Consider the following 14,946-nt stretch of genomic DNA (forward strand, 5'->3'; position numbering starts at 1 on the left):
TTGAAAGACTTGCAGGAAGAGAAATTCTGGCTCTGCACTCACTGGTTTTTGCTTTCCTGGTGGTGGAGATGAAATGCATCAGAGATACATCAGGTCTTGGTTGGAAAAGGCATCTGAAGCCAAGCTACACACTCATAAACCAGTCCCTACAGTCTGAAATATCCATCTATACTGGCAGACTTCTGAAAGGAAACCACTAGCTCACATCCAGTTTGTAGCCAAGACCGATGGCAAGGCAAAGGAGGGTATGGCAGATGCAATTAGAAGAACCGGATAAGTAGGATAATTGTTCGCAATGAAAGGATGAGTGGAGAATCAATTATCTTCCTTGCTACTGAAACTGTATTATAGATCTCTGCCTTTGGACAATAGGATCCGCTGCTGTATCCTTTTGCTCACTAACGTCAGGAGGAAATTTTTGTTCTGATGTAATAATATTCCCATTTCTTTTTGCCTGACAGCCATTCCCTTTGAGTTTCTATGAAAATGGCAAGATGTCCTTAATTTCAGGTCTCGATTGCTAAGTCCTTTTATTCCCTTGTGTCACTGATTCCAGTTTTACACTTTTTTCTTCTTTCATTGCTCTGATTCTAGTTTCTGTGCTATTTTTCTTGGAATTGGTGGAGGGAGGGTGGCTGGCTTTATACATAAAAACTAAAAGTTCAAACATCTCAATATGTTGTTCTTCTGAACTGTCAGAAGTGAAACTGAGGTCTACCTGCCCATCTAACTCAGCATAAGGTGGTTCCACTATACTACAGAACTGCCCAGTCAGAACACAGCTGGCCAGCACAGAATTTACTCATTTAGAAACTATTCAGCTGAGAACTGAAGGGTTTCCACATCACTACCACACCTTACATTGATAGAATTAAGAGGCACAGAAAATTAGGAGAGCACTTCAACTTCAGAGGCTACGTAAGCAACAACTGTAGTATGTTTCTGTAGCTGAGACAAAAGAACTGTTTCTCAACTGCTGTGAAGTGGTTTTGCTTGCCTTTGCCCAATTTTGTTTGCTTAAGCCGTGAAACATACGGAAATCTTGACCTTCTAACACCATTTAGGCTTCCCGAATAACTCATTCTGGAACATGTTTTTTCTGGAAAAGCAATCTAAAGACTTTAATCCAAGGTCAGGCATCAACCTCAACAGCTATTTATTTTTTTACAGTTCCTAAAGATCATTAATTCCATTCCACTACAGACCCTCACTCTTTATTCTGTGTGCTCAGTTTAATGATAAATACTTCCTTCTTGTAGGGGATTTAGCATTAAGGAGAATCACAGAGTAGTCGAGGTTGGAAGGGACCCCACCTCAAGATATTAAAGGTGGCAGAGAATCTTTCCTCACTGCCATTCAAGTCTCTGCCCAGGTTAAAAGACTCAGGAAAGTCTTTAAAAGCTACCTTTGACCTGAGTATGTTCCTTCAACATTGTCTCTCTCAAATTCCTGTGGAATTCGCAATATTTTAACAAAATCATAACTACAGATACACCAACTTTTTCATTGGAATCCTGGATCATTCACTTGAATTGCGTATTTTTAAATATATAATTCTTGATTGCCTTGAAAATCTTAAATTAAAATTTCTAAAAAGTAGTGAGTCATCCATGTTTTGCTTGTGCCTTGTACACTACTAGCACTACTGAGAGGAACAAGGCCTCAACAAAAATGAGAACAGTGAGAAATACCCATTTGAGAATGAATCATAAACAACGGCATCAAAACGACTTGAAAGGATAGATGGGGTTTCAAATTCTCCACTGATGTGGCACTGCAACATACATGTCATTTTTAATTTGTTAAGTTAAATAAAATTGCTATGAAGGAACATAGAGGACTTATTGACATAATTCTGTATACACATGTGAGTGTAGTGTGGTGTCAATATACAAATACCAGATTATGTATTTGTCTCCATATGTTCTTGAAAAAACATTTTTCATTTCCTTAAAATTGAAGGTTCTACAGTAAAATAATAGGAGTGCTGTATACCTTATATTAGTTTATACAACAAGAAAACTCATCAACGATCTACCTTTGCATGATAATGTCACACAAGAAAGTGTCACAAACTGATTCACTGATAATTCCTTCTGCTCCATGATTTCTCTGTCAAAGTAAACCTTTACCTTTCTTTATTTACTTCATATATTCATGACTGTACTATTACATAGTTTAGGCAGGAAAGAAGAAATCTACTATGGGCACTGAAGCATTCACAGAATCACAGAATCACAGAATGGTAAGGGTTGGAAGGGACCTCTGGAGATCATCTAGTCCAACCCCCCTGCCAGAGCAGGGTCACCTACAGCAGGTTGCAGTCACCTACAGCAGGTTGCATTCTATCTAAACTATTAAAAGCTAAAGCTAAGGAATATGAAAAGTCAGACATTCAACTCCTGAGAAAAGTAAGTTTAAAACTCAAACTGAAATACTGTCCTTATAATAACCTCCTGTACCTACAGCTTCCAGGAACCAGCAGAGTTACCATCACCAACACCACAACATATATGGTACAGTAAACAAAGATGATGAATCAAGAAATTAAATTAGCTGTAGCTTATTTACAGCTGAAGATACATGAAGATTTGCTGCCACCTATATATTGCTTTTTTTCTGGATTAATCAAAAATAAAGAAATTCTTAAAAAAAAGGTATATAGATTGCATTCACAATTACATCAGAGTAGGTACGTAAATGGCACAGCATATTATACTTTCTTTGTGGAATAACTCCTAGTGACATAGAATAGAATACAATCATGACATAGAGAACCCAAGAGAACAAAATTTTCTGTTCCCCCTGTAATACAAGGAAGAAAATAAACCTTTTGTTCTAATTCTTTGTGATCATTATTCTCCATTTTCTGGGGAAGAATTCAGACATCATATTGCCAGGTACTATACAGATAAATGAAGATGCAGGTGAACAAATTGTTCTTCACCTCTATCTTTCCATAATTAAAGGAATGCGGTGCAATCGTTATGTAATGACAATATGTCTGCAAAGGGACTGACATTAACTCCGGAAGATACTGAAAAAATAATAAGCAGTTTTCTATTAAAAGTCGGTTATTTATTACAGTTACCAGCAATTAGGTAATAACTGCAGTTAAGCACTGTCCTTTTAAACCATCACTAGAGTTACCTGAATTTGAAAGCTGATGCTCTCAGCAGTAGCACATCAACAAACAAGCAAAGACTACATCTGTATCACTAGTCTCCATTTGATTGATTCACTAAATTGATTTCCTTTTCCTAAAAACAAACAAGGAATTGCAGCAATGGCAATGCAAATAAATGAATTTGTGGGGTTTTTTTTTCCCCTATCTGTGGTGGGTGTGGTGGTCTGTCATTTTGGAAAATTTAATGCGCACTCTTGAATTACACAGCCCTCTTTGCAGGTAAGCATTTAATTTGGGTCATCGCAGAAATCCCAAATGGTATCTATTTGAACAAAGAGAGAACCTCCAAGTCTTAATTAAGGCAATCTTTTGTGTGAAATATTGTACTCAGAGGTCTAACTTCATGTTGATACTATAAGAATGAAACATAAAGTCACAAATCTGGCCTCTTGACACAGCTACCCACAAACACACAGGCTTCATGCAGTAGCTAAGAATTAGAGAGTTGATGAAAAAAAAAGCATGATCATTTCTTTCATTAAAATGTGTGAATCAAAATACTGTGGACCTGTATTTCCCGAGGATATTTTCATAGCTAGGTATTTCTGCCCACTCAGCTTGTAAGCATGTATTCGATAACATTCAGCTTGACTTTTGAAGAATGCCAGTGGGTTTCCTTCATTTTTTTCTCATATGTAGACAATGGATGCCTGCAGCCTGTATGCAACAGAAGCATTTTTTTTGCATATAAGGAAAGAGAATGAAAAAGTACAGCAAATAGAAGGAAAAATATGATTTGTATGTCTTTAGTTTTCTGTAGGAAACAAAACCAGACTTGCAGATGTCTGTGAATGAACTTGCTGTGGTCAATCCTATACAGCTTTTCAACTACTCATCTAAATACAGAGATTATGACTGGCATCAGGTAGCAGTAACAGAAAATGGAGGAGAATCCAGACAAATATCTGCTCCTATATTGTCATTTTTCATCCCTCAAAATGCTGAAGCACTCTGGCCAAATCCTGAAAGGCTCTCATACACTGCAGGATTTGGCCAAAGAAATAAAAGTCTTGCAAGAGCCAGGCCTTATATTGTAATGGTCGATGTTTATTTGGAGTCTTACTTCCACTCTCTGTTACTTCCACTTAACTTCAGGAGTATCAACAGTGCTGCTGATTTCAGTGAGGGTTTTCAGGAGCCCAGAGCTCAGCATGAATTCAAATGGTTTGCTGGCATTAACTCATATCATCTGGCAGAAATGTCCCCGTTTTGCTTCAGAAACAGATTACATGGACTCTGCTTAGGAAATAGCTCCCTCTTCTGTTCTTACTGAAACCAAACCAGTCCTCTGAAAGAAGGAAACTATTTCAAACCAGTTACTACAGCAATGGAGCACAGCACCGCGTACACCGCACAAAAGAGTGCACTGGGGTTGTCCCCTTTCTGCCCAGCTTCTCCCTTTCTGCCCATTCCACAATCACTGCATAAGGTTGGAAGTGTCAGCACGTCCAGCTACAGCTGAGTGAAGTTAGTACAACAGATTTCTTGGTCAGACACAGTCTTCCCAAAGAATTTTATACAGTCCAACATGCCTTTGATACTCATAAATAATGTTCAATTCAATTAATTCATTGATTATCAAATACCAGGAATACACTACTCTTCTCAGCTTTGTTGGGGAGCTGTCAAAAGTCCACTGAAGCTGTATTCTCTACCTCAATGTATGCTCAGGGTGAAGTAATAAACCATCCTGAAACGGGAAAGGATGAAGTAATGGGTTAATGATACCTTATATGCCCTGTCATGCTATATGAAACAAGCCCTGTATGGAGTCAGCACCGTTGCTTCTGCTTCCCAGTGACTTACAAGCTGGCTCTCTTCATTCGCACCCGGCCATGCAAGACAACAAATCCTTCTGGAAGCAGAGTATCAAAGGCGGATCTGCAAGCATCAGTCCCAGTTCAGCAACAGTTGGACTTGTACTGCGTGGGTTCAGCTGTTACCTGACACAGCTCAGCTTTCCAGTACGGCACATAATGGAGAACTGACCTCTTGTGGATTTTAAGACTTATGACTGCGGTACTTTGGCCTGCTGTTCAGTAATCTTTTACAAATGAAGTTAGCCAACACAGGTAAATAACTGCATAATGCTAGTTGCTTTTTGGTTCCAGACAGGCAGCAAGTGCCACTCCTGGCCCATCTGCAGCTCCAGTAACTCCCCAGTAAACTCCCACAGCCCCTAACAAATTTGGAGGGACCTAGTATTACCGTTCCTTCCTCATGATCTCAACAGGCCGTCAACACACTGTGTCTCGTTTATAAGAAATTAAATAGGAAAACAAAATTGTAATAATAATTCAAAAAATCTGTGGTTGCAGTTTTAGCATATTAATGAGGTTTTTCAGCACTTAAAAAAAAAGCAACAAACCTGGCTGTGGTTAAATTTAGCACAACAGAAATACTGCTTTATGGCCCACAGAAGGGGATATTGGCATGTGCCTTAGTTTATGGAGCAGCAGGCGATATAAGGTAAAAAATATTTCTACCAATTATAACACACGCTCACCTCTAGCACTGGGAGTGCACCACAAAACCAACACTCAGGGTGCCTGAGCCCTGTGCATGACTTCATTATTGACATGCTGTGTGACCTGTAGCATCCATGTTTCTCTCTACCTGCTTCACTTTTCCCATCTGTAGTACAGCCAGAGTGATACCCACCCCCTGCCTGAAGTTGTTTGAGAGCCACTGATGAGGAATGCTAGATAATGAGGCAGCAGTTTTTATTATGCAGATTTTATATCTGGACGGACAGGGCACAGTTGCCCTGCACTGCTCAAATAAAAAGCATTCCAGACCAGTTAAACTCTGACGGAAGACTCAACCTGAAGCATTTCAAAACCCAACCCAAGTCACAGCCCCACTACAAAGCCAGCTTTTAGATGTGGCAGTCTGGCTTCTACTGCTTTAGCAACCTCCAATTAAACAAAATCCCATGACTTCCACTCTTCTCAAATTCTGCACAGAAAAAACAAAACTTAAAAAAAACTTAAAAAAGAACAGTATAAGACAGGGAAAAGGCAAAAATACGTATTTGGAGTTCACAGAAGGAGGCTCTTTTAAACCTTTTATATCAATATGAAGTGATGTAACACAATGAGAAAAAATCTGAGCTAACTTTGAGTAAAATACTTTGAGACACAGCAGCCCTGTGCCTGCAGCATCATGGTGCGTGGGGACGCTAATTGGGCTTAGTCTAAATACTGCAACGACATGGGCTATCCTACCTCAAAGACACATTGCAGAGTCTCTACACAGTACAGCACTGTGCCGGTACCTAAAACAGCCTGATTGGGTATGGCTTGGATATCTAGACACAGCACTGCGCTGAACTGGGTGGACATATCTATGCATTTGGCTGATACACCTTCATTTTATCCTCTGAGGTTTTCTGGATTTAGCACTGCAATATTTAGAGGTAATAGATGACCTCCGCAGGTGGGAGTCCCCTGTAATGATTAGATGTCTAGGTGGTCTAAGTCTGAACTAGTAACTAGCTCCCTTTTGAAGCAGCAAAGAGAAAACAGCACCTCTAGGGTCTCTCCACTGACCAAGAATGGAATCTTGAGCGGTTCGGCGTGTCAAAAGTTAGGAAGTTAAATCTTAAAACTTCACTGCCTTTCAGTATCTTCACCTCTTCCAGCTACTTCCCCTCAATGAAATCAGAGGGTGTATCTCAGTCACTCCTAGTCCTGTATCAGATTTCATTGATTTTTAATATAATATTCTTACAAATATTCTTACCTGTGGCCTGACGACTGACTCTCATTTTTCTTGAGTGACCTTTCTCTCTTCTCTTTTCCAGCCCCTGAATGTCTGTGAGGGACACTCACTTTAAGGCTTTTTTCATTGCTGTCTGTACCAGAGCTTGGAACTGATTTTCTTTCTTCTGCCTTGCTCCTCTCTTTTTCGGTCAGCAGTTTGGCAAAAGAGTCATCTGTATCTTTGGGGATGTTTCTGAGTTTTTCAGAGGCTGAACTTGTGTGTGAGCTTGACATAGTCTTTGATGCAAACTTTGTATCTACTTGTGTTGAAGATCCTTTACTTTCTTGAAAATCGGTACTTGGGACATTCAGGTCATTTTCTTCATGTTCTTCACCCTTGAGCTGTGCTGTGCTACTTATGCTAGTGGATAGTTTTGGAAGCCTCCTTTTTTGCAGATCCTAGAAATAAGCGTCATTAATACCATGGATTAAGATTTGAGCATCTTTAAATAAACACGAAAAGCAAAGGTCTATCATTAATTTCTGGCCTAAGACAAGGCTTCATTATTGGGAATCAAGTTAAATAGCAAGTCAGATCTTTTTAAAAATTATAATAAAGAAGAACAGACATGTACTTTTATTTAAAATTTTGACACTATTAAAGATGCTGTATACCTTTAAAAAACTGCTTTGTTTTACTCAAGATCACCAACAAAATGCCTCCTAAAAGCTTAATTTTGGGGTGGTACTCAACTCAGAGAAAAACAAGACATATAAGACATTTTACTGGAAAGACTGCTCACTACAGGTATCTAGTCTTTATTTCCAAATCAGATATTTAGAAAAATCCAACTAATTCATTGGACTTCCATATTCTCTTCAGTACTGTCTAAATGACATGTTTACAATATTTCAATTTCTCATTATTACACACGTAATTTTACACAGGGAAAGTTCCTGACTATATAAAAGCAGCATGAAGGAAAAAAAAAGAGGCAAGAATTTTAGAATTGTGTTTTGAAAACACTTACTGATGGAATATAGTGTGATTGGACCAATTTAGAAACATATTTCTAACTGGAAATAATTTTCAATTCTAAACTCCTACTGATTAAACATGGGGTTTCAGATAAACTTCAGTAAATCAGATACCCATGGCTAAGAAAACTCTGAAAGCTGTAGATACTGCTAAGGTAAAGAAAGCAATTTTCCTAGGAAAATGGAAAATCCCATCTGTCAAGAGATAAGAGATATCAAAAATGGAAAACACGTATAACGAATTTCTGTAACCTAAGATCACAGACATGCAGGGCATAGCTGAATGTAGTGGTTGTATCTGAAACAGACTGAATTTCTGACTTAACCAGAAACACTGCCCTAACTCACCACATATTTTCAGACTGCCGATTCAATGGATAAGCATGCAGCAGTCATTTTAATATTATTTGTAAGTTACTTTATCACAGAATGTTAGATATAAAATCCATAGCCAAGCCAAATATTTTGTAAACATTGGAAATCACCTCTGGTGAACTTGCTACTGGTCCAGCCATCATTCCTCTGACAATGAGACCAGACCTGAGCCTTGGCTTCTCCTTCACTGTGGATTTCATCTCCTCAGAAATCGTTCCTGCTTTTAAATCTTCTCGACTATCTTTTAATTTCTTATCCCCATCACAGGGTAAGTGGCTGTTGTGTATTGTCCCTGTGTGGCATTTTTCACTTCTGTGCTGATGTTTTCTGGATGGAAGGATTTTATCTAGTGGATTCTCAGCATCATATCTACAAGGAAGAAAAAGGCAAAACTTCAAACAGCAAAGTGATGCACAATTAAATCAATGAAAACATCTGCTTGGCTAAATAAAGCACTGCTGTCAAAGTTACTTGTTATCTAGCAATAGTACTCAAATACAATCACTTTTCACTTAAACATCTATACGTAGGTCTTCAGAACATTATTTCAGTATCATTATTATGTGTCACAATTGGTTATAATATGTGTAACACCTTAATTTTACGCTTACTTATTTTGATATGTACCATATCACGAACAGAAAGCAAACTATATATATCATACCAGACAGGTCCTAAGCTACCACCAGCAGTTCCCATTCCTTCTCCATTTCCTTGGTTGGCAATTTGAAAATTTGTTAACGCTTTTGCTAACACTCTCTTTTATCATATAACTTTGACTGACTCTATGGACCTCTTTCACTCTTTGTTCAAAAGCAGAACGCTTATCTTAGTTCAAAAAGAAAGGTACTTTTGTATTTGGCCTTTTACTTGACAACAGGTTGCTACATTGCTGTCATTTGACCTCTTCCATATGTTTCAGCCTGGTCCCTCCAGCTAGCAACACAAGGTGTAGTTCATTGTTTGCATCGGGTTTCCTACACATATATGATGCTATAAATAAGCTTTTCTGAATAGCATGTGAGATTCACCTGGATCTGTGATTTCATTTGTACAACACTATATGCATTTCTTTCTTAAAGGTATCTTTAAACAAATCATGTTCTTACTAAAAAAGAAGTAATTTATGTCTCTAAGAAATCGAGTCCAATTGTCTTCATCAGGATCTGTTTCACTGTCTGCGTAATATTAGACCACTGTTAAATCAAAGTTCTTCTATTAAGTCGTTCCCACCACTGAGACCTCTTTTCTGTCAGTTGATAAATTTATATTCTGTTTTTCACTGCAGGATGTTTTTCTCCACCCTATTTCATTGTAAAGCAATTCCATGATTTGAAGCATCTTGTATCACAAAAACATTCCCTTATTTAACTAGTTGCAAATTGTTTTTTTGAAGTACTATGTCTTGTGTTGTGAAGACACACTGCATATGTAAACTGAAGGGAGCACGATCAGTCTCTGGGAACACTATGAAATCTGAGGACTGTTCCTCCTGACCTGGGACCATGTAACCCCTTACTGCCAAAGGGCACAGCGTGTCAGCCTAGACACTGTTTTAACAGTTACAGACATTCAAAAAAACTTCAAAAGCTAAAAGGAAAGAGGAGTCTTTTAATAAGGAACCAGTGAAGAGTCTAATTATACTTTCCCCTCCTGAAAGCGTTGTTAAAAATTACCCAAGCAGTTGAAAAGAAAACTAATTTCAGGCACTGGCTGGTTGACCTGGTAATGCTTGACTTTCCCTTGGCCAGAGGGGATGGAAATGGCCAGGAGGCTCACAGAGCCGTGCTTCTGTCACAGGGTTTCTCTCACCAGTTCATTTTGTGGGCAGAAACAGGACGCGGCTGAACCAACCAGGCAGCCTGCCCAGGACAGCCTGCTTTCTCCCAGGCACCAACCTGGCCTTTATCTCCCGTAGCCCTGCCCAAGAGATAACCACTGCGGTGGCCACAATGGGTGCATGTAGTCATGATGGCTGCACCTGGCTAAATGTGGTTTGGGGAGACAGATAACAACACAATAGCCAAGGGTGAACTTGAGCAATACTGGCACTGTGGTTAATATGCAAATATGACTATAGGTCAGTCATCTTACCCCCATAAATAGTGAACAGCCCAAGAGCCCTTTGAGCTCTTCTGCATGGCAGTGGGCAGCACGCCACGATCTCCCCTTGAGGTGGGATGCCCTCAAGGTTATTCCTCAAGGTTCAGAGACTCCTTGCCGCAACAGATCCTGGGCAAAGTGACTAACAGCATGCTAAACTTTGAAATCTTAGCTAAGTAATATAAAGGATTGATTGCGCATATATAATCCTCTAGACATAAACCATTGACCAAGTCTGGGACTAGGATTGGATCCAGCCGCACCCAGACTCCTCTCTGAGAAGGAATTTAGGAAGCAAGAGGGGGTCCTCTCTGAAGCTCCACTCAATGGGAGGGTCTCCCCGACAGCTCTGACCCTGTCCTCCATGCAGTAAGTAACCAAGTGTGCCTTGCCATCGGATCTTGTCAAAACACCGTCGCATTTACTATCAAACTTTGCAAAAATCCCTGTTTTATATCAATAAATGTATCGCTGCTACAAGCGAAGTGCGTCACTCCGTCCGTGACACAGCCCTCGCTATGGCCACTTTGCAGCCTCTCCCTACGGCCATGCGGTAGAAATGCAGCCCAGCTGCGCGGCTGGGACAGGACCTCATCCCAGGGGAAGACGGAGCCCCCCACCCAGCAGTGCCTCCCTGTGTCCCAGGATCAGGTTCTCAGCTGGTTTCAGAAAAAAACTCCGTTACAAATACTGATTTATGTCAGAACAGGCCCCGAAAACCACCTTCCCCTGTCTCACACGCTCGCTGTATTTTTCCTTCCTTGCACCTCCAGCCAACTTTGGCCTCTCCCACCTCAGGAAGACATAACCGGTGAGGCTGGTGCTTATGAAGGCATGAAAATACATACAAAAATCACGGAATTAGATGGAAACGTTCAAGTCAGTACAGGGCTTTGCCCTTTCCAGAGCTGGCAGCTTTCAGTGTGTGGCTGGGTAACGTTTCCAAGCTTGTACATACACAAAAAAGTTGGGCATTTCTGGTCTTCGCTCTCTAATTTTCCTTTAATCTGCCATTTTTGGCTCCCCCCTGCCCCACTGGCTGGGGCAGTACCAGAAAATACTTGGTCCCTCGAGGGCCAGTGCCAGCACCATGTTGGCGAGGGGTCCCTCCTCACAGCACCGCACCCGCTCCCCTCACCAACCCACGTCACTTTTTGCGTGTAGGGCTTTTACTTTGCCTCTTTGCATTTGTGTGTTCATGTATGTGTGTGAGGGGGTGTGTTTGTGTGTGTGTGTGTGTGCGCGGGATCAACTCAACAACCACACTGCGCATTTCTTTCCCGCCAGTGGAGGCCTAAAACCATAGAGTGCCCTCCAGCGCGCGGCAGAGCGACCCCGTAACGGCACCACTTCCGGGGCAATGGCGGCCACTCTGGGCCAGCAGCCGCGCGCTCGCTGGTGGGGTTGGGGTTGGGGTTGGGGTTGGGGTTGGGGTTGGGGTTGGTGGTGGACTCTTCTCTAGGAGAAGGCTTTTTTTCTGTAATATTAAAGGTCTGCAGGCACTGGGGAGGATCGGAGGGGGAATGGAACAACTAGTGCTTAGGGGAAGGGGAGAAAATGAGGCAGGTACGGCCTCTGAGGCAGCGTGAGGTGGAATTGTCTCCTAACAGGGGGAGAGAAGATCACTGACAGCATGCGAAAAACTCCTACATCAGAAAAAGAGATGTTGTTGATGCTAGTTGTTATTTTGCACTGCCTCCTTTTCAAGTGTCGCTTCTCAGCTGGCAGCATCAACTCTCAAAATCTTGGCTTTCTTCCCCTATAAGGAAGGACTTGCTGGGGTTTTGCAAGGACTGATGCTCAGACTTAGCTACTTTGAGGATGCTGTGTTTAGGATGAGGAGTTAAAATTAGATTAATTCCCCGACAGTCAAGGCTAGGAGGGTGAATGACTCTGTTGTGCTGATTTTAAAAGCTTTCTATTGAAGCACAGTTAGGGCTATTACTCCACCTTGAGGCACTAACAAATGCAATTGGAAGACTTGGTTACATGCTGTTTTCAGATACTTTGCAGCATGGAAATTGCTGAACCTATACTGTTCATAACAATGCTGAACTTACAATAGTAGGCCCTGGTTTTGACTCTAAGGCATGAATATACCTGTAGTTTGAGTGCAGGTGGTTAGTCTCTCATCAGAATATGATCAATTTGAGTGTTTCCAGTTTACAAGGCATAAAAGGTCAGATTTCCATGTGCTTCACTGACTGAAAGATGTGATTATCAATATTTGTAATTGGTAGGGAACATAAAAGAGCATTTTTGAAGGGTGATTTGCATAGGAGATTTTAATAATCTAGAAAGTTAAGATTTGTGTTACTAGGATAACTAATAAAAGGCAATATAGCTGAAGGTAAATGATAAAACTTTTAACATTATTTCCCTTAATTAAAAAAAAAAAAAAAATAGTGACTAGTGTGGGCAAAGAGAAAGAAATGAGACTGTACCTGTAGCCTTGAGTTTTGCTTTCATCGAGCGTAGTGGCACTCCCACGCATGTGGTCTTCATCCGAAAAGTCGGGTGGATGAGATGCTGCACTCTTACTTTGAGGAGCTGAGAGAGCAGAACTTGAACTGATGCTTCTAGAAGTCGCACGGTGCTCAAGGAAGTAATTAGTAATAATTTCAAGAAGTGTTTTCAGTGGGTTCTCCTTTGCCTATCCAAAAAGAAAAGTTCTTGGTGACTATTGAAACTCTTTGTTAAGTTTTGCTGCAGCCTAAAATAGGATTATTTTTTTAACACTGTACAGTAACTGAACACGTTAACTGCTTTCTAGAGATAGCTGCTTGTGGGTTTACCCTTGGATGTGACTATGAACAATATGGGAAGGTCAAAGATGTCAGCTAGGGAATGTCAAGAGCTCAAAGGTGTTGCTGTGTTAAATGAAGCAAGTATTGATCCAGAAGCAACAACCTGTTTCCGTCATCCCTTATTCTCGGTTTGGATAAACGTTGCTAAGTATGGTAACTGTGCTAGAATACAGCCTTTCCGATGTTACCTGGTCAGCTTCAGAAGAATGTACAAGGAACTGCAAATATTTTTAGTACCTGACTTCAGTATTTGTGATTCATTTTATCAGAACTTGGTGGGAAGTATGGACTCTAGAACTGTATTCATAGAATCATGGAATCATAGAATGGTTTAGGTTGGAAGGGACCTTAAAGCTAGTTCCAACCCCCCTCCCATGGGCAGGGACACCTCCCACTAGACCAGGTTGCTCAAAGCCCCATCCAACCTGGCCTTGAACACCTCCAAGGATGAGGCAGCTGCAGCTTCTCTGGGCAACCTGGGTCACTGCCTTACCACCCTCGGACTGAAATTTTTTTTCCTAATATCTAAATCTACTTTTTTCTAGTTTGAAGCCATTCCTCCTCATCCTATCAATGTCCTGTCATGTGCTTGAGATAACTTCATTATAGCGCAATGCCCTATATGACTTTCTGTATGTTTTTTCTACAGTACTCCAAAAAATGTGTCCAGTGTACATGAGCATCTCATTAAAAAAAATAATAATAAAAAAAAAAAACGAACCCACAAACATAAAACACCATAGAAGTTTAGGGCTTAAGTAAAAAATGCTGCAGTGTCTGCTATAGTGATGTAACTACACTGATTCTTTTTTCAAGTGACATTACTAGATACTCTCATGCTGCTTACCAAAAGCATTGTGGTGCTTTAAGTCGTGAGCTGACAGTACTGGGTCTGGGGACTAAATTGAAATTACCCATTTATGTCCTTGACACCTGTTATTGCTGTCTCTATTACATTTCAAAGAATAATAAATGCTGGAAGTGTAATTTTACCTGCCAGGTCTTATATAAAAGTTGCAAATAGAACTGGGCATGTAAGGTTACTTCCAAAATTGAACAATCTAGCCATAATGATGGAAAAGATGTTAAGAGTGAATAACTGTTCCTGGTTTATTGGAGGCTGGAGTTAGTAAGAAGGGTTCATGAACTGGCAGGTTCTCAGCTTTGTCCCATGAGCTGTAATCTCACCTAAATGTTATACTGTCCATTCCTCAGAGAACTCTCGGTGCATCCACAGCTATGTGGTACCAGACACCAACTTGAGCTCTCTGCAGTTTGGATGTACACTACGGTCTTGATCTGGTTGGCCCAGTTTCATGGGATCTGATACCAAATTGGGGGGGGCGTGATCTGTTTCCTTACCTTGTTGTGTTTGTACAAGGAGTGCAGATGTAGGACATTTCGAAGTTCATTCCTGTTATTGATGCTAAGGGCAGAGCGTGGAAGCTCCCGGTCCATGGTAGTGATGGTTTTCTTCAAACCCTGGGAAGGAAAAGTGTCAGATTTCAGAGTACCTGAGACAGTACAACTTACCAAAGCTTTTATTCTTGACTTTGTTGAATGTAGTATGAAACTTCTGGATGGCAGTAATTACTTAACAAGCTAACCCTTAGAACTTGTACTTTAGTGGTACAATCTTACATTATTACAGCCCACAGATGTGAAAATAATTAAGGTGGCTGTGTTGTCTGTGAGGCGGAAATTACTGAACATAAAAAAAAAAAAAAAAAAA

The 14,946-nt window shown here is 40.6% G+C and overlaps 1 protein-coding gene across 1 annotated transcript in view; it reads right to left on the reverse strand.

The window, feature by feature from the left end:
* The window catches only part of FAM188B (family with sequence similarity 188, member B), a 77,315-nt gene that overhangs the window by 60,363 nt on the left and 2,006 nt on the right, over positions 1-14,946 (reverse strand). The window contains exons 2-5 of the mRNA XM_009880115.1: positions 14,577-14,696; positions 12,852-13,060; positions 8,415-8,673; positions 6,932-7,350 (exon numbers count right to left, since the gene is read on the reverse strand). Coding sequence (XP_009878417.1) covers positions 6,932-7,350; positions 8,415-8,673; positions 12,852-13,060; positions 14,577-14,696 — 1,007 coding nt within the window. The remainder of the gene's footprint in view (positions 1-6,931; positions 7,351-8,414; positions 8,674-12,851; positions 13,061-14,576; positions 14,697-14,946) is intronic.

Source organism: Charadrius vociferus, unplaced genomic scaffold (assembly GCF_000708025.1).
Source record: "Charadrius vociferus isolate BGI_N301 unplaced genomic scaffold, ASM70802v2 scaffold1012, whole genome shotgun sequence".
In the NCBI taxonomy this organism is placed as follows: Eukaryota; Metazoa; Chordata; class Aves; order Charadriiformes; family Charadriidae; genus Charadrius; species Charadrius vociferus.